At 40.2% G+C, this 24313-nt stretch overlaps 1 protein-coding gene across 1 annotated transcript in view; it reads right to left on the bottom strand.

Moving 5' to 3' along the window:
- The window catches only part of LOC108894527 (neurexin-1a), a 233873-nt gene that overhangs the window by 139691 nt on the left and 69869 nt on the right, over window positions 1–24313 (bottom strand). The window contains 4 exon segments of the mRNA XM_051076550.1: window positions 4364–4805; window positions 9784–9945; window positions 11042–11065; window positions 14098–14399. Of these exon segments, the coding sequence (XP_050932507.1) occupies window positions 4364–4805; window positions 9784–9945; window positions 11042–11065; window positions 14098–14399 (930 nt within the window).

The raw sequence follows: 24313 nt of genomic DNA on the forward strand, positions 1-24313 counted from the left end.
ATTACAGCTACCATTAGCATGCATGAATGTACATATCACAATTAATTATAAGTATGATAAATATCTCTATATCTTTTTTCAATAAAGGCACAATTTCCTCTTGTTTTTCTTGTGATGTATTTTGTGATCTGTTAAATCTAAGGAGACTGCCACAAAAGAAAAGATATTAAAATCAGTCTATAAGCTAAAAATAATCCTGGGTGAGTAAGTTTTTTATTGCCAAGGTGAGCCAGCTTTCTTGCAAAAGCGCTTGAAAGAGACAGCTAAGGACCTAGTGCACAATGATTAACCTGGTCCCACAAACATGTTCCAGCTCTTTTCTCAGGGTCTTGGCCCCAGGCATCTGTTCCAGCACTTTCCTGCAGCCACCCACTGCCCCTGCTCTCTCCAGCCACAGCTGTTGTGACTTCCAAGCTTTTGCACACTTGGCAAGGGCCACCCGTCACGCAGCCAGAACAGCTCCCTTCAGGTTATAGCTAACGAGCTCACTACATCAAACTCATTAGCGAGGAAACTTTTCTCGGAGTAGAGCAGGTGCCCGGTTAAAGAATGATGGTCAGCAGGAATCGTGATGGAAAAATCGACACTTCACTTATGTGTAAATGCAAAACAGTCACTGTCAGATCTCAGCATATGACAGGTAGAGGATAGAGTTTTGAAATTGATTTTTGATGTAAATTACATTGTGAATAACACATTCACAGTGTAAATACTTCAGGAGTCATCATCTAATGGCTTCTTCTCATGGTATCTATACTTGGGTCTTATAACAGCCATAAACAGCAAACAAGGATGCTGCAGTAAGCATGTCTGTCTAAACTGATGTAAGTGCAAGACAAGAGAAGGATGTCAGCATCTTTCAGGCATCTGCTTAGAGTGCTCTGCTCACTTGTCAAAGTCCTGTAAGGAAGTGTGTAAACACAGTCAAGCTATGTTAAGTCATATGGCACTATACAATCCCATGGGAACAAGTGCCATCGCCAGGCTTCTAGCATGGGCAACATAACACACATACACACACTGTAAGACTGCCTATGTTTGGAGCATTAGTCATAGCCAAAAGGGGAAGGAGATATGTCTGTATGAATGCTACTCAGCATAAAAGAGGAGGAGATGGATGCAGAACAAGATGGGAACATGGAGATAAAGATGTTTGGAAAGAAGACAAGGGAGGGGTATGTGATGACAGATAAGAAAGCAGATGAGGGGAACAAAGCAGCAAATAATATCTTGAGGAGCAAGTACAGGATGTACAGTAAAGACAAGTTGATCAAAGTGATGATGCAGGCAATAAATGAGGATGAATAATGATGACGAAGATCAACAATCCAGGAAACTTCACAACACTTTGACCAGATTTCTCTCTCTCCCTCTCTTTCTCTACAGGCCGACCCGCAAGAGGTACTCCATCATCAAACCTGAAGGCAGGGGTCCAAATGACAGCTCAGATCTGTCTCACACTTTCTGCATCAGCAGCCAGGCTCAACTTGGCATGGTGTCCCCTAACCCCACTCACACATCCCCAAAACATGTTAGACAGGGGATTACTACAATCCAGTTAGGGCGATACGGCCAAATCTCTCTATGTGATTGGATTCTCTGTAGAGAGAGAAGCTTGTGAGTGGGCTGTGAGGATGGGGGATGTGTTGTCTATACGTGTGTGTAAGTACATGCGTCTGTTTGTGTACTGTACGTGTGCGCAAGCTTGTGTGTTGAAGTAGTGGTGTGCGTGCCTGGGCAGGAAGTGGGGCTACAGAGCGATGTCCGTGTAATGTCTCTGATGAGAGACCCATGGCACTCCCAGCCCAGAAGCCCTCACTTAAAAGCAGAGTGTCTCTTAGAGACTCTAATGCATTGAGGTTAGAAGATGTTGTCTGAGAGCGAGACTCCATTTACAGACTCACTTCCTGGAGGAAGAGCTGGCTAAACTAAATAGGGCAGGGATCATTATCCGCCATTGTCACGGCTGCAGGAAGTGCTGCACATGGAGGACCTGGCTGCAGATAATTACGTCTGGCTGTTGTGTTTCACTTTTGTTTTGAGTGATGTGCTTGGTGGTGTGTGTTAATAAAACATCTGACATGCAGATGACTCACGCTTTCAGGGGACTATTGAATCATTTTCTTATGTTTAAAATACCTTACCTTAATTCTATGGAATATTAAAAAGTATAACAAAAAGCCACAAGTCTGGCTAGCATTATGTCACAGAGGGAACTTTTTTTTTTTTTTTTTTTTACCTCACATGAGATTTGCATATGCATTTTTAAAATGGAAAATGTTGTTAGGAATTTATTATGTTCATTTAGGCTCCCATAAAGTTAAGAAATTGTTAACAGCATGTCGCAGCAGACACTTCAAACATTAATATTCCCTTGTGCTTTCTGAAGATAGTCTGTTATTCATCTAAAGACTCACACTGTCTTTATTTCACACAGCTCTACATCAGCTCAGCTTTAATCCGAATATCAATATGTGTCAATAATTTATGAAAAATAATTCTAAAAAGCTGCATTTAGAAAAGCTATTTTCAAAGTTTTTTTAATATCACTCTATTTGCTCAAATCTGCTATTTAATGCACCATTAAAATTACATGTATCCTGTGGGAATGGAAATCACATGAGGCCTATTCGGTACAAAGGAACTGCAAAAATTCCATTGCTTCCATTTGAGGTGCAGTGCACACATCATTACACACTGCAAACAACAGTGCTTTGTGAAGTTCATGGAACTCTCGAGATGTGAGATTTTAGATTTATTAGCATACTTGTAGGATTTAATTGGCTTAAATTTAAAGGGTGAGCAAAGATACAACATGGCTCTGGTAAATTTGAAAATTACTTTGTAATTTGAAGCACTGTGTCAAAGCATTCTTGCCCTTCTGTTACTCTTCTCACAAAGACCGTTTTATGTCCCCTTTACACTCCAGTTCGTAAGTGTTGACGCCTTAGACTTGAGGAGAGGAAGAAAAGTTATTCTGAAATGTCATTAGTGCACAGCTCAGCACAGCACTGTGCAGTAACTGTCTCGGTCCTGGGAGAGACCACCTCCTGTTTCCATGGAAACTTAGGCAGGGTAGACAGAGAGAACAGTGGGTAGAGAGAGCTCGACTAACAAAAAAAGATGTTCGATAGCTTTTGTGTGAGCATGTGTTAGTGTGTGTGTGCATGTGTGTACTGTGTGTACAGTAAGTATGTGGGGGTGGATGAAGGGAGGTTACTAGACAGATAATGAGCACAATGTAATTTAGCAAAACAGCGTTTCTTCTAGTTTGGTTTTCCATAACTAAATGTTGTAGATTTATGTTATTTGAGAAATCACCCACAGCTTTCCCCCCACTCTTATGTTAAGTATTATATTATTGTATAGGCTGTATTCAGTAATCTCAACCAGAGGTGACTTTTTATATAAATTTACAATAAAAACAGCAACAAAAAAATTATAAAGGAGAACCATCAATGATTAAAGCTATACTTGAACAGCAAACAACATGAACAGACTCTATCACCATTTTAACAGTGTGTATAGCTCAATTTAGACCACAACCCAGTACTGCTTTGAGGGGTAATGAAACAGTTAATCTAATTTCCACCTCTTGAGATGGAGTGGAAAACATGGTCAAGGGGTATATCTAATTTGCAGCATGACATTGCAGGGCCTTGGCTCTAAGCACACACTAACAAATTGCTGCTTAGATAAGCAAATCAACAGGGACCAGAGCAGAGCAACCCAGGGCTTAGAGGACACAATGGGAGACAGGGCAAAGTTATTTTGTGGCAAATATGTGTCTGGAATCATGACATATGACACACAGGTAACCACTATATGAAGTTAGGTTACTAGTATCAACCTTTTTCATATTAATTGACTACAAATGTTTACAACAAGCATCTAGTGTGGAGACATATTTACTTCTCAATGGTAATGTAGCATCAGATTGTTTCATTCACAAAAAAGTTAACTCTGACTGCAAAGTGGTAATTGTGCTGTATAAATAATTTATACACACAGTGTACAACAGAGCTCTTACTCTAGAACTCTGCTGAGTGTTATATTGTATGTATGTATTCTATGAGATTCATTTAGACTACAGACAAGTCCATCATCATAACAACAAGCATGCAAATATTTATGAATACAGTGGCCCTGGGAGCATAACACACTGCAACTAAACAAAACACATGAATATATGCTGTCAGATTGATGTTTTCTTCATTTGCTTGTGTTTTTCTATTTGCATTTGTTTTCTTAAGAAGCAACATATTGAACTCTCAGGGCCACTGTAGATGGAATAGGAACCCATAGTTTCCTGTTACATGTTCTTCATCCTAAGATTTTATGTAATAATGGAGTTGAAAGTCACCTGATCTGCCATCTCGCTGGAAGTCCACATGGTACCACTCGCCGTCATTGACTTTCTTGTTGACTGCCTTAGTCTTTGTGGTTCCAGAGCCCATGTCCAGCAGCAGGTACAGATGACCATCCAGCATCTCAATGGCAAAGAAGTCCACCTTGAGAGTCTGGGGACTCTTGGAATCCTTGGGCTGCTGCTTGGGCTTGCCATGGCTGAAGAGGAGAAGGCCGTTGGGCTCTGTGGTACGGAAGTCAAAAGATATGGAGCCTGTCTTCTTAGCGTTCCACTTGTTGAGGATGATGAGAGACTCTGGTGTCTCAAATGTGATAGGGTCCAGAGTGGCCACGTTCTCACACTTAAAGGCCACAGTACCATGGATCTTCATCTTGGGATCACCCTGCCTGGCCAGCCTGGATAGCTCAAGTCTGACATCATTGTTTTTGTACACAACCTGAATGAATAGGGGTAGAAAAAGCGAGTCAAATCTACAGTCATACGTACAGTAGCATATCTCACCTACAAAGTGAAAGATTGACAGCTATTGCTGTTTGCAGAATGTAAATGTCACAATCTTTCAAAAACATCTCAGGTTCATATTGTCATATGTTAACCTCAGCTGCACTGACTAATGAAATGGAAAAGTTGCCTAAACTCTGACACTTAAAATGAAAAGTGATTCATAAAAGGACTTGACTGAATCACATCTTGGCAGAGTGCACTGTCAGAAGTTGTCTGCGCCCAGCCAAGCATACAACCATGTATGAAACCAGTTAGGGCAGTATCGGTCAAACATCTTATCTTCTCAATTGCCTAAGGTTAGTGAAGCTCCAGGTCTGAATTGCGCCAAGGTGTTTGGACCCCGTTACATTTGCCTCCACATCTATTTCTTATGTATAATTGCTTTCAAAAATGAATGAGCTGGATATGAAAAACAGCAGCTGTCCATGTGGCATTTCACCCCCTCAGGACAGTGTTTCATAAGCAGGGTTTGCACAGCTCAGCCCTTGGTCATTTTTTCTACACCACACCTACAAATGAGGATCTGTGTTTAAACAGGACCAAATGACAGTTATTCATTTTATGTTTGTATATATATATATATATATATATGTATGTGTGTGTGTGTTTGTAAATGAATTTGAGGAGTGGTCGATGAAGTCACTTTCTAACTGTTGACACCTGTGGTTCACGAGAGCATAGTTTGTTTGAAGACACATATTTGTCTGCCTGAGGCTTCAACCAATTGGTTTCTGGTTTGATTTGGTTACAGATTGCTGTAACACAGGTGATCAATGCCACTTTTGTGAACACTGTTTTTTGTCTGTCTGAAGAAGATCTGATTGACTGAAACACTGCACAGCTATAGTCAGTAAAACATTATGATAGCACAGCAGAGTGTGGACTCTGCCTCTTCTTTTTCTTTTTGTTTCAGCACCTGCAAAAACGTTTTTGTGTAGTTCTGTCTTTTCAGTGTTCACCAAATGTCACTCACATCACCCTGTTTTCTTTTCTCCCTATTTGAAGTTTTCACAACACAAGTGTACTGCACTCTGGGTGGATTGAGTGTAAAGAGTTGAGACATCTATTTTTGACATTTAGCTCCACTGTCAACTAAAGGAAGAGACAGCAATAGTGATAATGGTAGGAGAAAATGATTCCATCTGGTAGCATCTCTTGGGATGGTGTGTGAAAAGTGAGATGGTGAGTGATAAATCTAAACTGCTGCCTTGATTGCAGGTGTGGAGTAAAATGCTGATTGAAGCCCCTGTTGGAGCCTGTGATTAGAATAAAAGTGGGCAGATGATGGATATGCCTCTCTGAAGCAAATTAAAAGTCAGTGCATGAGCTTACATATACACACTGCAACATTCAGAATGCTGTACATAATTTAGAAAATTGATGAAATGCAAAAATCTGCATATTGTCATGCAGAAACCCTCATATCAGTACCAGTTCATATTCCCAGACACTGTAAAGCAGACACAGTTTGGCACCAGGGTGCTTAAGTAAATGAAGTGCATTAGTGCTGTGACCTTTGAAGTGCCAAGTGTTGTAGAGCTCAAGTGCAGAAGTGACAGACAGTAGCAGCCCATTACAAAAATTGCATCATGTCATTAAACTACCAATTAACCAGGATTAGGATCATAATCATATGGTACAGTGAGAGCATCAACTGGCAAATTTGACACCCTGGTCATTTTTATTTACTTTTTGTCTCACTAGTGAACTCCCTTTGTGTATAAAACTTTTGATCTCCTGTTTCAGTTTTATGAAGATACCATAAGAGCATATCAAATTCTGTTCTGAACACTGTAGAAAGCTGCTCCTGAAGTAAGCCTTAAAACTACTGATCAAATTGTAGAAGCAGCTACAGTGTATGTATGGGGGCTCTATATGCCACAGTGTAGAAATCAAATGGGAGTGCTACTGTAATTGGCGACAATCTTGCAGAAATTAGAGACATAACCCTGTCATTATCCAATATCTGTAGTAAAAGAGTGTAAGTGTAGGTGCAGCTGGAATACCAAGGATCCCTCTGTCTAGTTCTACCCAATTTCCATTTGAGAAACTAATTAACATTTTGGTGAATGTCAAATTTTTTTCCACTTTAAACATCAGTGCGGTCATGATATTTTACAAATTACCTCAGCACCAAAACACACACACACATTAGAAGTGTTTTAAAATAATCTGTAGTTGAAGTAGCAAAGCAAGTATTATGAAGACAACTAAGACTTTAAACACAAAGCTGTCAACAGTGTGCCAGGGAGATGGATAAAGGAGCAACTAATATTTAACAACAACCCCCCACAGGCACAGGCCGACTCCTCCACAGTGCTCTAGCACTACCAATTGGTAGAAAAGATTAGCATGTGACGGATAGCCCCATTATGGTTACAGCATGCATACAGTACAGATTTACATAACAAAAGAGTTCTAATAGTAAATCTGTATCACTTTCAACGGGCCACATCAAATGAGTTACAGCTGTGAAAACACTGGCCATGTCCTTTATTTGCTGTCATGCTAAGCGTTCACCTGAAAAAGGGGACACCTCCGATGGGATTGCATTTGCATGGAGCATTATGTTTATCACTCAGTCAGATCTACTGTGTCTAAGCACTCGGGTAGATGGAGCTCATAGCGGTGCATCAGAATTAGGTAAGCTCAGGCTTAGTTTCTTGTAAATGCTTTGTGACTGACTGTATCCGGCTGCATTTAACTACAAGGGAAACAGGAAACAAATAATGGCAAGCTTTTATTCTCACATCATTATCTTCCCTTTAACAAAAATGTACAGGACAGCATGTTCTCAAGTCTGACGCAGAGCCAAATTGAACGCTTTAAAGATTTTATAGAAATAGAAATGTAATAAGAAGGTAATTGAACAAGAATCTCCTAATACCAGAAAGAATATAAAAGGGACTAAATGATGATATCTCTACTGGACTTTAGTCATGTAGACTAAAGGTGTTACAAATACAGCCAATAAACCAAAATCAATTCTTTATAGTCAAGACAAAGGGCACCTTTCAGAGTCAACGGAGCCTCGGTCTGAGCTACGACTGGTGCTGCACTAGTAGTGCTGCACTAATTTGTCATCAAGCTACGGCTGTGACAACTGAGCTATTACTGCACCACCGTTTGTTTTGCCATCAGAACCAACAGGCAGGCGTGGCAACTCAGACTGGAATCTGCACACAAATGCTGCAACAAGCCACTTGGGAACAGGCCATCAATCAGGGCCTACAGCACATGCTGTTAAAGCACCACTCATATGTTATCACGACATACACAGAAGCTGACCTGACACAGGGCTTCCGTTTAATTCAACAGGCTGTATGATGTGATGCAGAGAGCTTGTCAATGTAGTAAAAATGTCAGAAATAAATTAAAAGCCAAGTAGATTAAAGTAACTATGGATTTTACAGTGTATGGCCTTTTTTATTTGGTATTGACATCTGCATTTGTCTGGTAAAGCTAAATAAGGGATATTAAATGATCCCATGAGCAAATAAAATAGGGGAAATTCGGTCTGTCTCACATCTCCTGGGAACTATCACAGCTCCGCACAATATTTAAAGGTTTTTGAGCAATTCAGTACATTGATCTCAGGATAGCGAGAGCAGCAGCTGTGGTTAGGCTGATCTAAAACAGTGGGGGCAGCTCAGTGGGGTGGATGTCCATGTTTAGGGTGCACCAATCCCATTCCTGTTGTCACCACATCTGCAGAGACATGTAGATAACTAAGACAGTCCCCTTAACAACTAGACCTCTAATGAGCTGAACATGGCGTGTGGACATGTGGTCCACACCCTGCCTGCTCATTAAACAGAGCTGTCTCAGACCTCTCCTAGAGGTTCAGCGAGGACGAAAGCCTGCGCTTGAGGTGAGAGACAAAATGTAGGACACCAAAGGAGCAAGGGGAGCTACAAAAAAAGAAAAGGGAGAGCGATGAGGAAAAGGGGAAACATCTTTTGAAATTAAAAGATAAATGAACAGATAATTTTGCAGTACTTTGGAGATTTGCCTGGTAAATATCTTTGTATATCCCTTGTGGCTCCTGGGGTAAATGCTTTAGGTCAGAATCCCTATTAACCAGCAAAATAAAAAAAATACTACTATACAGCTGAAAGTGAAAGGTATAACTTATGAACCCCCTGGTGGAAAAATTACCTCCTCCTCTATCTCTCTCGCCTCATCTCTAGGGATACAGTATAGATGATATACATATGCCTAGAGTACTACAACACATAAGTAAAGGTCTGAATGACAGACTGTTAAGTCATGAGCCAGATTCAAAGGGCCCATTACGCCACGGAGCACCCAAGATACAGAATGTGCTGAGCTGAATACATCACCTGACAGCGTATATGTCAAAACAGTGCTAAACATTCCTGCACTTAGCTCAGGTACCTCAAATTGCACATTTCAAGCACTCTGAAATTACATACCGCTACTGACAGTGACCAAAGATAATAGCAATAAGGTTAGTCATTAGATAAGCAGTCTAAGATACTGCATATTCCCCAGTGGAAGGACGGTGTGGTGTTAAGTGTGTCACCTGGCTGACTGTTCATGAAAATCCAGCCGCCTGATCTCAGGATCACTGCTCCTCTTTGAAGTGCAGCTGACAGAGCTGTATGAAGCCTGTGGAAAATTCCACTCCAAGACAGAGCTCTACATGTGTGCACCTCGATGTGCATGTGTGTGTAAAACATTATGAGTCCACCGAGGGGGTGGCAGAGGCAAAATAAAGTTTGTGTGAGAGCATGTGAGGAAAAGAGGAGAAACAAACTAAAGCAAAGTGTAAAGGATGAGACAGGGTCAGTGTGTGGGTGGAAGGGCCTGTTTTGGAGTCCTAAGGTGAAGCCAGTCATATCCTGTACACCCACCAGCCTCAGAGTGCACACAGAAGTGGTGTTTACCTCCTTGAGGCAGCCCATGAAGTTGTTGCTAACCGGTGATCCAGGCAGGTCAGCTGTGCTAGGACTCCCTCCAACATAGAAAAAGTCGTCAGAGCCTAGCATGGTGTAGTCTTCCTGTGTATATCCTGTGGTGGTCAGAATCCCATCCACGGATATCGTTACCTAGACAACAAAGCACAGGGAAAGGACACGCTATACTCAGACAGCCTATATACTACAATATTATTGCCTTTCCTTCTTGTTGTCTATGACAGACTTCCCTAAATGTTTTTTCTGAAACCCATTTTCATGTCTGTTTTCATTGTCTTTTTTCTTGTTTTTTATTATTATTTTGTCCAGTTTGATTAGTTGGAAGACTGCAAGCCTTCAAAGAAATGCTATTCTAGTTAGAGAGTTAGTGAACTGCCCACACTACAGTGTTAGTATTGCTCCTACTGCAACTTAAAAGTACTTTAGCAGACACAAAAATGGTGTTAGTAGAATGTTAACTAGGTTAGTTTAACTATTAATTCCATATTAGTACGTCCAGCAGATCTACAAAAGAAATCAGAACGTGCCACTAGGTTAGAGAGGGAGCACATGCTATGAAAAGCACAATCACCTTTTCGTATAGGACAATGACTGAGGGTATTAAAGAAAAAAAAATAGCATGCATGCATTTGTTTTTTCTTTTTGTTTACGAGCATACAAAAAGAAAATGTTCCCAAATTGTTGACTGGGATACAGAATCAGTATTTTGACACTTTTGCCAGTGTCTGATGCATGCAAATGCTTGAGAACACTGCAAAATCACAAAGAGAAATAAGAAAGCACCAGAGAAGCACCATGACAAACACAGCTCAACTGTCACATTCATGTTGACAAATGGGCAGTGTGACATTTGCAACACGTAGTCAAATTGCATGCCATGCAAAGTGAATGGGGATACAACTGGCTGAGCCAAAGAGCATCAGGCCAGCCAGACAGGAGAGGGTCCTCATTATTAACCACAGCTTGATGCAAAAGGCTCGAAATGATGCTCCTAAAAAGGTGAATCAAACAGAATTGGACAGGAAACAAGTGAAATAAAGAGGGTGAAACCAATGAATGAACCAAGAAATTAAAAAGGATTCGAAAAGTAAGCAGAAGAGTACCAACCGCAATTTCCCTTTTTTTGTAAATGACGTCTACAGTAAAAAAAGAAAGAAAAGAAACACACGGCAAACCCAAACTAAGAAACAATTAGAATGATATCTACCGAACAATGTAGTTTGTTTACCATAGCGTGTCCAATGCCTGAGTGCTTTGTGGAAAAGGGGGGAGAAAGGAAATTAAAAACTGTGAACAGAATAACGATTGTTACTCAAATAATATATGATGGTCAATACTGTTAGTACATTGTTAAACGGCAAAACCATACTGGTTAGTAGAATGGCACATTCCATGAATGATGTTAGTTTGTTTCCAAAGCATGTTAGTAACATAGAGAAAAAAGGGCAAAATAAGTTTAACAAGAAAAAAGCAGACCAAGGAAATAACAAGAATGCTCCACAAGAGGTACCAGAGCTCAACCAGTGACTCCCTAAGTTCCTCATGGTGTTTTTGCACCATGTTCTGTATGTGACCAGACCGCTGAGTAGCAGAAAAAACTCCTTTACCCAAGTCCTGACAAAAGGTAATGATTGACAGACATCAAATGGTTCATAAGAAAGAATGCCTAAAGCACATCAGTTGACCCTCTTCAACAGTCCCAAGTTCAAGACCATTTTAAAGCTTTGTTTCTTTTATTGGTATTAGTATTTGCATTCTTTTGTATTTGGTTTTAGGCTTGAGACCAATCCATCAGACTTTCCGGCGTTCATACAATACTGTACCTCCGTTTGGTCTTATTGATGAACTTTAGGATCACTTTACTGCAATGAGACAAAGCAAAGAAGACCCTGACACAGAATGAGGAGGATGGCAATTTTGATTCCCCCACAGAGCATGCACTCAATATGCTTGGTTTTCTTTCACAATTTGAATGCAGTGAATGCAGTTCAAGCTGGCCAGATCCTGAGGTTTGCCAATAATCAATTTCCTGATTATGCAAAAGCAGCAGCTTTGGTGGTGAGGTGAGGTCAAACGTTTCCCAGCAAATGAGCAGGAACAAATCTAGAGATGCTGTCTTAATGATGTGTTTGGTCCAGCTTTCCTTAGAAATCTTAACAAGTATCTTGTGTAGGTAAAAATAATCAGTTTAACACTGTAAAGCACATTGAAAACAGTGCAGTTCTATTTCATTTAAAATCTGTACATCATCATCTTTACACATTCTTATCTTAAACAGATTGGATCTACTCCAGCTAATTAATGTATAGTGCACATTTTTGCTATTTTAGTTGGTAAAACCAGATGTTTACCTCAAAGATTCAAACAAAAATTTAGTGTTTCCTTGAAAGGTTCCTTCAGTTTTGTTTGCTGGGGGCATCCTACAAATATCTACTTATGCTATTGCCAGGGGATTTTCTTTCACCTAGATAACATCCAGAGATAGCATCTCTGAACCCAGAGACTCTGAACATATTCTGGGAATGATACACTACATTTTACAGGGCCACAGGTCACTGGCCTTGCTGTTATGTAGCAACTAGGCCCAATAGCAGGGTTCAGCTCGTTGGCCTCTTGGGCTTTCTTCACGAGACACCTGCATCAGTCGTTCATGCACCTGGGATTAGATCCCAAATGCCACACCATCAACTCAGTCTTCCACCAGTGGCCACTCAGGCCCTGGAGAACTGGAGAAAAGCCCATGTCCTGCTGTAATAGTCTCCTTGGACAGATTATACTATAGTATACTGTAAATGGAAGCGATCAAGATCCTGCTATCGTGGTGGCAACTTTTAGCCAACAGGGATTTGAAATTCTAACCAACAACTGACTCAGTGATGGCTTACATCAATTGGTACTGTTACTGGTGTTGCAGTGCCACCGACAACATGCTGATGTGCTGCAGCAAGCCTTTGGTGTGTTCAGATTGGCCATGGGTCCGACAGATTGTCTTACAGAGTGGTAGCTGCATTCTGATGCCATTGAGTATATACTGCCCTGGTACAAATCAGCGGTGCTTAATCTGTTTGCAATACAACAAACACTTTCTGATCTCTGTAGCTTCACTCCTAACCAGGATGATCTGTTCTTGCAGGTGGATGTGTCTGGATATAGCCAAAGGCTCTGCTTTACACTTTTTCCTTCATCTCATCAGATTCCTCTGCTCTTGGTGAGAATCAGGAAAGAACCAATTCTGTTGATACCCTGGCGAGTCCGCCACTTATGAGCAGCATTGCCAGCGGCAGATGGCACAATCAGAAGGATGGCTAGAATGGACCATCCTCTGATGTTAAGTAATGTAAGTGTTACAAGCTGCTGGATGGGATTTCTAAAGAAGTTTAATTCTTAAAAAATCTTATGCTTTATGACCCTGTTGCACTGTCACTACATAACCTCTTAAGAGTTATTAATGCAGAGGTGATTCCTCAAGACCATGTAGAAGAGCCCATTAGAGCCTATAGATCCAGTTGGAGGGATTTGCCTTTGCTCACAGAACTTTGACTTCAAAGTGTAATGCTATATAACTATATAAACATATAACCCTGCATATATATTTATACTTTGTCTAGAAAAAGTACTTGTACTGTGTGTGTGTAAAAATGTTCCCATTAACTTAATGCTTTCACTTGCAACTGAGTTATTGCCTGAAATAATTCCTCAACCATCCTTAATAGAAATGAGAGCTCATAACTGTACTAACATTCCTACAAGCACAGAAAACCTAAATTAAATGTGGTGACAGGGTTAAATGTTTTTTTGACAGTATAATAAACCACTTCCCAAAAGTAAATGTTGTTGGTCACAATTCCTACTGCACTAACATTTGAATTCACTCATACTTCAATTTCAAATTGTGAAAAATGTGGTTAATTTCAAGGCTACATTATAGTAGTACACAATGTATAAATGAAACAAAAGAAGAGCACATTGACTCCAAATAAATGCCATACTTTGCCTTTGTTGTCAAATGTCTAAGTGAGACTGAATGGTTTGAATGCTTGTCTTTAAAAGCAATGTCTCTCTTTTCTCCCTCAAACTGTAACTTAATAGAGGTCTTGATTCACATCTAGATGTCCCTGCTCACTTGTGGCTCTGTTTTATCTCCACCATAAACCAACGTGATTCAATTTAGCAATCCAATTACAATGTCTGGAAAAAAAATAATATATTGTATGATGGTAATGATTTAAGTGCATTTGTTTTGATTCATTTACTGAGTCTCTGCATCATCCTCTGTACTGTTACCTGACGTAGATTCCTTGTTACTTTGACATCATGCCAATCATTGTCATTAAATTTCCCATTGACTGGCTCCACAAGAGCTTCAAAGGCTCCAGACCCCAAATTAATGACGAGTGAGACAGCCCCATTTTTCAGTGCCAGGTTGACGTAATCAGCTGATTTGCCCGTGTGCAGCATCAGTCCATTCCTCTGTAGGGTTTTGAATGACAATGTGATTTCATCACTGCTGCTTTGAATCGGGTTCAAGGACAAGTCGTAGCAGAAGAACTCCGATCCTTTGAAGGTTGCAACATACTCTTCTTTTCCTGCGGAGACAAAGAGAGAGAAATGTGTTGCATTAATATCGCAGCCTCTTGGGTGCCTGTTGGGAAGCTGACGGAAAAAATGAGAGAGAATGTTCCAAAAATGTTAGATTAATAATACACACATTGATATTGGAGAGAGGTGGCAAGCTGAAATGTGACATTTACAGATATGCTTACTAGTTTTCGATGACCAGATACCAGGTACCTACCTTAGCCAGATAACGCAGGTGTGTAGAACATAGCACCATATTAAGTCTTATCTATTATATGTCAACTTTTAATACATTTGTAGAGTAATTACACATACACTACTGGACAACTGCTATTTTTAGACTTCACATGTCATGCTAAGAAGAGGTCTACCTTGTACATGCTAATTGTATACTCCTTCACTGATCTATCATACAAATGAATTATTGCTCTGCTATCCCTTTGTTTAATTTATGACATGTACTTTTTCTTTTATCTCATGCTATTGTGTCTCTGTGATCAAGGTTGGGCGACTACAAGTTCTCACTGCTACATCAATGTGCAGTTGTAATTATAGACAGGCACATACAGAAATCACAAACTGATTGTACTCTCCCGTCTGCTAAAAGAACTTGAGAAAAAATGAGAAATGAGAAAATTTAAAAATAATAACTTAACATCACCTCCTCTCATCCAACCCCATTCACACACACTCATTAAAAACAGACATTTCATGATATGAAATCAGCCTACAACCATTTATCATAAAAATATATCCAGCAGCACGTCTAGATCAATTATGTGACATGTATTATTGTCAGCAGGTAATTTAAAGTCTGCACACACTCCTCAGCAAACTACACAGACAAATGCACAGAGCCATGCACACACATTTAAACTAACCACTGAGCAGCAGCAAGCAGCACAAAGCCTCTCAACTAACACAGACCACAGGCTACACAAACACTAAGGGATACACCTCTCTACACAGATGCAATGGTCCACAGGAGTCAGCTGTCTATAGGTTAATTACTTGTAAAATTATGCATAGGTGTGTAAGTTCAAATAATACACAGACATTTATCTTATATCTCCAAGTAACAATCATATTTGAACACTGACTCCAGTGACTTTGTGGAGATGAGAGCTGAAGTGTGAATTAATTTATATTTCTTACAACTTAAAACAACATTAATATCTTTATACTTCTACAAATCAATATTTGTGGAAGTGTAAAGGTTTATTAATAAATTCTCACTTCTCTGTGACTCTGTGTTGCCCATCTCCCCCATGCTTCCTACCACAATATTCATCCAGATTCCTGACAAGCAATCTACCACAACATAACTGTTCAAGCAGAAAGCATCTGTGACAGCTTCATGTGGACTCCACTGGCCATTAAAGACATACTCATTTAATTCAGCTACATATGTTTCTCCATATACTTGAGCATGGCAACGTCCATCAGCCAGCAGACATCCGCAGATATGACAGGGACTTGACAAAGCAAATATAACCTTGAGAAAAACCGTAACACTATTTGTTGTGAGATAAAAACAAAGTGGCACTGAGCGTCAGGGAGTGATGCATGCGAACACTCATTAGAAAGCATTTAAAAACAGGTTTAGACAGATAACAAGCCATTAAAGCCACTAGCAGAAAATAAACCACCAAAACACAAATGGACCAAAGCATTCAATTATCATAAATGGGAAGCACTGCACATTTATATTTATGCTTGCCAAACACACTCAGACACACACCCAAATACACGTACACGTGCTTAGAGTAGCATCCAGGCATGGATACAACAATGTAACGAATAAAAGGGGTTGCTGTCCACAACAATTTGTCACCTCATTGATTCCCCCTTAAAAGCACTATAGTACACCTCTGGGAAAACTACAAGAGGGTGTAATTGAAGTTGACTGGATTTCACCACGCTTTGGTCATTCCCTCAATGTCTGAGCCCTCTATCAGTGAAAATGAGAGACCTCTACCCTCCTCACTAAACCCACCCATCCCTGCTCCATGCACTCAGTGGCCAAATAACAAATAGAGCCAATAGTTTGGGGTCATTCTCATCACTCTCTCTCCACACATCCCCATGCCTGCACTTCATAGTTAATTCCCCTAACCAACGGAGAATGAATTGTGTGTGTACAGCAGGGGCATTGTTAGGAATTTACAACACCTGGGGTTCAGCCCAGAGGCAGTTTCAGGACTGAAGGGGCGTACATCTCCTTAGAGAATTACATTTACATTCAAATACTGGCTGTCTGGTTCACTCTGATGTAAACATATGTAGGTTTAAATGAAGCAGAATAATTTGAGCATCAGTCTGCCCTCAACTGTTTTCTAAAAAGAAAACATTCAAAATCCAAAAACCAACCAGCTCATTACATGATATCATTTTAACCACCTAACAGAACTGAAAGGAATGAATGTGAGAGGATTGTTCTAATAACTCACTGGCTAACTAACTAGCTGGCATGCTGAACACACAAGAGACATTTTTTTTACAATATTGACTCTGGCAAAGCATGACTTGTCAAGCTTTAGACATTTAGCTTTTGGACGCATTTCATCACAAAGCTCTCAGCCAAGTCAAGTGTCAGACCAAGCTAACACTCAAGCTTCCATCTGGCCACTAATGGCAGTCAGCTCACAAGAACACAGCTGGCTCCTTTTAGCTGTCTTTCCATATTTGGATAATAAGTCACTCTTCTGTGCTTCCTTCTTTTTGGAGAAGGTGCTGTGGTGGCATACACTCTGCTCCGCCATTCTTTCTTTAAGCCAAGATCCAAATAAAGCTGCATTTGAGTGATTTTCTGACCAGAAGGGGGCAGACAGACTTCATAACTTTTTAAAAAAGATTATGTATGAGCAACTTTGCAGTTCTGATCACCAACATGTTAGCATACAATAACCTGTGTGCTTAACCACCCAGCTGATTTGAAGAATTATGGGCTATTCAGATTCCTCTTTAACATCACCTTCAACATTCAAGCACCTGTATTGCTTGCTAAATGTTCGACCTTCTCTGACCTGAAAGCAGCTTAAACCTGCAAAGTTAAGAGGAATAAAATAACATATAAAAGAACAGCATAAAATACTGCCTAAACCAAATGCTGTAGCTTTGATTTCACACATACTGTAAAATATTATATTTGTGCTACTCAAATTGCATATGACAGTGACTGGCAGCGCCCTCTCCCTAACAGAAAATAGATATAGGTATTACAAATGCAGACAGGTGGGCTGGTTTGCATCGTGGTGTGTAGCTCAATGCACACCTGCCATACTTTAAAGCAGGATCATGTAAAGTATGGACTACTAGATCAAACAAATCCCACCCTCTTGAGAAGTAAGCACAGGCTGAAAGTAAAACGTAACATTTTTGACAATTATCCCCTTAATATATGCTTAAAGGAGATCATGACTTCCACCTGAATTCACCTCATTAGACAACTATATGCAAAAAGTGTTCTGAATATTTTGTGGAATCAGAAATATTCTGAGTATTCACAGGTAGCCTATAGCAACTAGTGAGCAGTATGTATGCCTGTGTATTCATCTCTTTCAAACACAGGATCATAGCAGACATAGCCACTTGCAGTGTTAATATTTAGCAACTGACACGTCACTCAGATGTGTCATTTTCCTGCAGAGGAAAAAAAACTACTTGATCTTGAAGAAAACAATTGTTTTGTCATTGTGTTCTCCCGGGGATTTGGGCGTGTCCCAGTTGTCTCCCTGGGTTGTCCTACGGTCTTCAGTCAATCAAACTACAGCAAGCTACTGGCACCTTAATGCCCTTGAGTCATGACACTGAATGAGAACATGGATAAGTGCCAGCTCCTTTTGTCTTTTTTCAGAGAACAGAGGACAGAAAAAGACATGAACTGAGTGAAAATGTAACTCCTAGGGAAAGGCCATAAATAGACACACAGGTAAAAACTTGTCACAGACTGTTGTTGCGAGTCATTCAAAACCTTTTCGAATAGAAACATAATATCAGTGTCTTCACTCACATCCAGTTTACACCAAAATCTACACAGGATGTAAAATCTCCCATTAGCAGCATATATTTCAAACTGCGTGTGCCATTTCTCAGATTCTTAAGAGATGCAGCAAATACAACTGTGCTCTGACACTCCCATAATCTCCTCTAAAATTTTGGATTGTCTTCTGTGACATAAATAATTGTTAATCAATAGCATGTAATTGTTGATGCCATTCAGGAACCTTATTCTCTTTGGTCACATTACATTTGTGGCTATGGTGCAGAACAAACTACCCACATTGATGGAAGTAATACAATTATTCGCCACTCAAATTAAATTAGTGTCACAGAGTCAAAAAGGTACGGTGCTGCATGTGGATACTACAAAAACCTAGGTGTACCTCACTGAAAAAACAGAGGAGGCAGCATAAATGTCTACACTGTATCATTTAACCCTCAGTTAATAGAAGCTGAGGGTGTAGAACCGACTCTCTCATTTATTATGAAACACCAAGGTGCTACAAGCGGGAGCACGTCATATGTACAACAGTGCCAGCATGTGACCGAGCGACCAGGAGGCTCCTCATCAGTCACTTTCCTCTGACACTAATCTGGCATCTGCTACTCTATGGCTGCTTTTTAAATTAGCTTGCACCCAGGGGAGCACCCTGCCTGTCAACATCAAATCATGACACAACAGTCTGAAACAGACTTGGCAGGATATGAAAAAAATCACCTATGAAATGGATGTTAAGACAGGTTTTAATTTTAATGGTCATTATTCTAATATGTGACATTTTGACCTGATGATATTAGTAATAAATTTGTCAAAAACGCCATTAAAAGGCAAAATGGTGGAAAAATTACATAATTAAATGCACCATTATTTCTCAGTTCAAGTACAAATTAAAGCTGCGAGCAGCGTTGAACGGGCCCTCGCACCCGGCGCCCGTCGGGGGAGCGGCGACCGCGGGACCCCGGCAACCGCGGGGTCAACGCAGGTCGCAGGGCACACGCTGGCGTAACAGTTCACACTTCCCAGATGTTAAAATTTTAAATAAAAGCTTTTACGCTAATTATTTTCTGTGATAATATTTTTCAGAGCTCATCATCTGTGACAGCTCTTGGCTCTCCTGACTGTAACCTCTCTGTGGCAGCTTCTCACAGACTCAATCAACTCCTCTTCCCCTCCCCCTCAAACACAAACACAAACACACCCACACACACACACACAAACACACAGAGAAATACCCCCTCCCAAAAGGAGATAAAACTCAGTTTTAACTTGAGTTTACAAGCTTTGAGCTTTGAGCAAAAGCATTTTTTTAAGTTCTGTTATTGGGTGCATATATAAATCATTTATGCTTAAACAAGGCTTATAATGAAGTTATTTGAACAGTGAATATCTCAGCTGCCTAAAGTCAGGGCGAAGCCACTAACCAGCTGTAGGGATGGGTATCATTCGGATTTTATCTTTATCCATACAGACCCCTATCAGTCCAGCTCAGACTGTTACTGGTTTAAGAGAGTGAAGTTTATAGCAATTTGCAAAATTTGGAGATTAGTGACAAACTAACCAGTTAGACTACATACAGACAAGCTTTCATTTTAGCTGTTAGTAACAGTTTGCCATGAGCTTAACCAGCGTGCTGTGCTTCCTGTTAAACATGTCATGAGACTGTGGACAACGCTGAAAATATTACTTTACTAACTACTGGCCAAACAGGCGCTTTGACAAAGAAAAGGTAAAGGCCAGCAGCTTTTACTTTTCAATGCACTTGTCGTCAACTTGAGTGGCTTATATTCAGCTGGTTCACCTCGACGCTGGAGGACCTAGTGAACTTTTCCTGTCGCCGTACACTGAGTAACACGAAAAAATCAGCTGACCCCGTGTGAAATTTCCTAACTGATCAAAACCAAACTGTAAAGACAGCATCAATCCACGCTCAGCTTTGGTCAAGGGGAGACATATGGTAAGATTACATGAATTCATGTAATCTTCTTTGAGACTACAATTTCAGACTTAACTAAGTCATTCACTAGTGTCTTGGCAGCGTTTATGGGGTCTTTAGACAGGTCTCTAACTGGTTTTCTTTCCAGGGTCATTGAAATCTTTGGCTTCCTACCTCTGCCAGGCTTGTTCTGCACAGTGTGGCTCTCCTTGAATTTCTCGGTGGCGCTTCTCATTTGAGTTCTTGACGCTTGGAAATGCTGTTATAACTTTGTATATCCTTCTCCTGCTTCCTAAGCATCGACAATTCTTCAAGTCTACAGTGATTTCCTTAGTTTTTGGCATGATGCTTTCTCAAGTGACAGCTCAAATCTTAACTGAAGTTTTTATACCGCGTGTAAAGCAGCTCTTGGCTCTCCTGACTGTAACCTCTCTGTGGCAGCTTCTCACAGACTCAATCAACTCTTCTTCCCCTCCCCCCTCAAACACAAACACAAACACACACACACACACACACACACACACACACACAGACACACACACACAGAGACCCCCTTCCAAAAACCCATCAAAGAGTAATACAATGGCTCCATCTGTAGGATAAAGTAGAGAGTCGCAACAGGAAGTTACCCCAAAATCTGAGGTTTCAAACAGGAAGTTGGGTTTCCGAACTTTGACGGGCCAGAACCGGCACACGCTTCGACCCAAACTCACAATTTTCGGAGGACTTCTTCCAAAAATTGTCAAGGAGGGGCTGACAACATTTGAAGTGAATCTGGTCACCCGTCTAGAAACTGGACATCACACTATAAAATATGTCATTTCCTGCTATAAATAGGTGGTGCTACAACAATTGTATGAATATTGACATATGGATGTGTGCAGATAGGTACCATTAACAATCCTGTAAAGTTTGATGCAGTTTGGACAAAGTATGGCCGAAATATAGCAAAAATAAAGCAACTTCCTGTTTCGTGGCGAGTAATCGAACTTTGAGGGGCCATAACTTCCACGCCCTTCAACAAAAACTCAAAATCTGCCGCAATTTAACATCGTCTATGTCTTAAGAACATACTATTAAGTTTTGAAGTCAATGGGATAATGCGTCTAGGACTAGTTCGCGTTCAAGCGACCCCTGGAAATGGCCAAAAACACACAATTTTTTCACCTTCCGGTCAAAATAAAAATACTTTCTGTTGGGTTTAGAATATGGCTCCAAGAGACTTTTTGGTGCGTCATGGGATGTTACATATGTGTGCAGATTTTCAGATTTTTAGGCGCAACGGGCTTGAGGGGCTGTTCCGTTTAAAAATGTAGGTGGCGCTACCGAGGGCATTTTACCACGCCCATGCTCAAGACCCCTAAATTATTAAATTTTTCGCCGTGCCTGACGCGTCTGCAAATTTTGGTAAGTTTTCACGCATGTTAAGGCCCTCAAAAAGCCGATCTAAGAGGCGGAAAAAGAAGAAAAAAAAAAATAATAATAATAATAATAATAATAATAATAATAATAAACAGACCGAAAACAAGAGGGTCCTTGCAACTCGTTGCATGGCCCCGTTGGGCCCACGCAACTCGTTGCTCGGGCCCTAATAAACTATTATTGTGCATACACATATTTTATCTTATACATACATATACATTACGTCACTGAAACCATTTTGCACATAGCGCATGCAAAAAGAAATTCAGTTACTATCATTATAAATGACAAAAATATGATTGTCCTCCAGTATCTGTCAGAGACAGAACACAGGATGACACATAACAAGCAGGACCCACAGCTATTTCAAGGGGGCTGGAGTAAAGGGTTTTATAGGCATTGCTAAAACAGACACAGTAATTATATTGCCCATCTCCAGTGGTGTCATCTTGTTCATGACAGTCCCCAGCATTAACTGTGACTATAGCACAAAACTCCATACATCACTGTTTCCCTGTCAGAAATCTCACTAACACCCACCTTCCTCGCACCACTAGAAATACCCTTCTTCAACTCTCAGTAACAAGCTGAGGTAAAAAAGAGCTTGTTGTGCCATGCACAGTTTTCTAAGGTTCAGAGGGAGTTCATAGCTCTAGAAAAAAAGCAGATGCACTTCCAAAGTACCACGTGTAGTTTTTTTAAAGACTGGATATGCCATAAATAAAATAGGATGCCAAAGCCAGTCAATGTGGTGACCAAAGTCATTTAATCATCTGAGGCAAGGCTCAGTGACTGACACTGGATTTCACTCTGCTCCCATTCACTCTCTGTTTCCTTGTTTGACTGGAGGCCTATTAAAATGATACAGAAGTTAGTGTCTGGCAGCCTATTAAAATGATAGGAAGTTAGCGTCATGAAGCCGGCCTAAGCCTCTTACGTTATGACAGAGCGAAGAGTTTCTGAAGTGCTGTATTCTTTGAGAACATATTTTATTACATGATTATCATGCCATTCAAAAGACCTAATAAAATGTTTCAAACTGCTCTCTGCTTGAAAGGTAGGATTTCCCAGCTCACTGATTGTTGTATTTCATATCAACTCCTGTTGTTTTGTAAGTCTGCAATAACAGTTAATTCTGTGTGAATCTTTTTGTTGCTAACTGTGTTGACAGAACAGCAGTAATGGGAGAGAAAGCCTCAGTTAGTTCAATTAAATGTATCCAGACATTAAAATGATGGAGACAGTATGTGTGGATGTGTGTGTGCTTACACATACTAAGTTCTGTCAGACACCATACTGTGCTAGCTCAACACACAGTGTCATTTAGATTCAAAGTATGAAGGATGTCTTGCTGTGCTCAGAGAGCGGGCCCTCCCTCTGTGTCAGTCAGCAGAAACACTCCGTCCATAGTAAATGCACTCATAATTGGCTTTGCCATTCAGCTTGTCATTAAGGTTGGAAACAGGCATCAATTAGACACTTATTAGAACATGTGGCTCATATTCTGTAGGCTGATAGTCATTCAAAGAGTGTATTTATTTTTATGCAGAATGCGTATATGGATGAACTGTTTTAGTTTACCTTGGTTATTAAGTTACTAAATTTACAAATCCTATGCTATAAATATAAGTTGTAAATCTTCACATTTAAGAAACTGGAAGTGTTTTTGCTACAAACATTTTTCACAGTTCTACAGTTATCAAAATGATTGCATATTACCTTTCTTCTGGATTTCAAGAAGCCATATTTATTCTGTGCTACCTTATGAGTCTCCTTCTACATGTAGGCAAATGTAAAAGCCCAAACTCATTCATCAAATTCAACCATACAATGCAATGCAGAATGCAGAAATGTGACCACAGGGCTATGAAACAAATAAATTACAAACTATCGCGCAATACAACAAACAAACAGTTGACATATTTAAATGTACTTACACATGATGCATAAGCAGAGTTACAGGGAGGTTCTGATGATCTCATGAATACACATTTACCAGCAAGTGGTGGCACCATGCCCACAAAATTAGCTTCCTGACAACAGCACCTGATTTCTTGCTTGACCTCTGCAAGTGTAGGAAGCATGTGGGCAAACCTGAGAAAAGACTCCCCCTGGTGGCTGGGAGTCAAAACCTGGGACATGAGAGCCAGAATAATGTTCATTCTGTTGACAGAACAGAAAAATGTCATTGGCTTGGTTTCCTTTTGGGTCTGTTGTGTTTGTCTGGTATTTTGTGTTTGTTTTATTTAAAAAATAGTATCATCACATTTGGAGATAAAGGCTGAGACAAAATAATGGAATGGCCTACATATAAGGGAACATCAAGACTGTAAAAAGGAGTAGCTTAAATCAAACAGCTTAAATCATCACTGGATTTCTGTTAAGCTGCATGCTGAATCATGTCTTTCTTTTTTTCAAGTGACAAAGGGTGAGAGGGTTTAATTTCCATTCTGCTTTTCAGAATGTGCCCAATCAAATGGATTCACAGTCTATTTAACCCTGAAACCACTGAATTTGTGCACATGTAATGGTCACACCACTGTCATCTTGGAATATGGGAACAC

The sequence above is a fragment of the Lates calcarifer genome, linkage group LG16_LG22 (genome assembly GCF_001640805.2).
Source record: "Lates calcarifer isolate ASB-BC8 linkage group LG16_LG22, TLL_Latcal_v3, whole genome shotgun sequence".
Lineage (NCBI taxonomy): Eukaryota > Metazoa > Chordata > Actinopteri > Centropomidae > Lates > Lates calcarifer.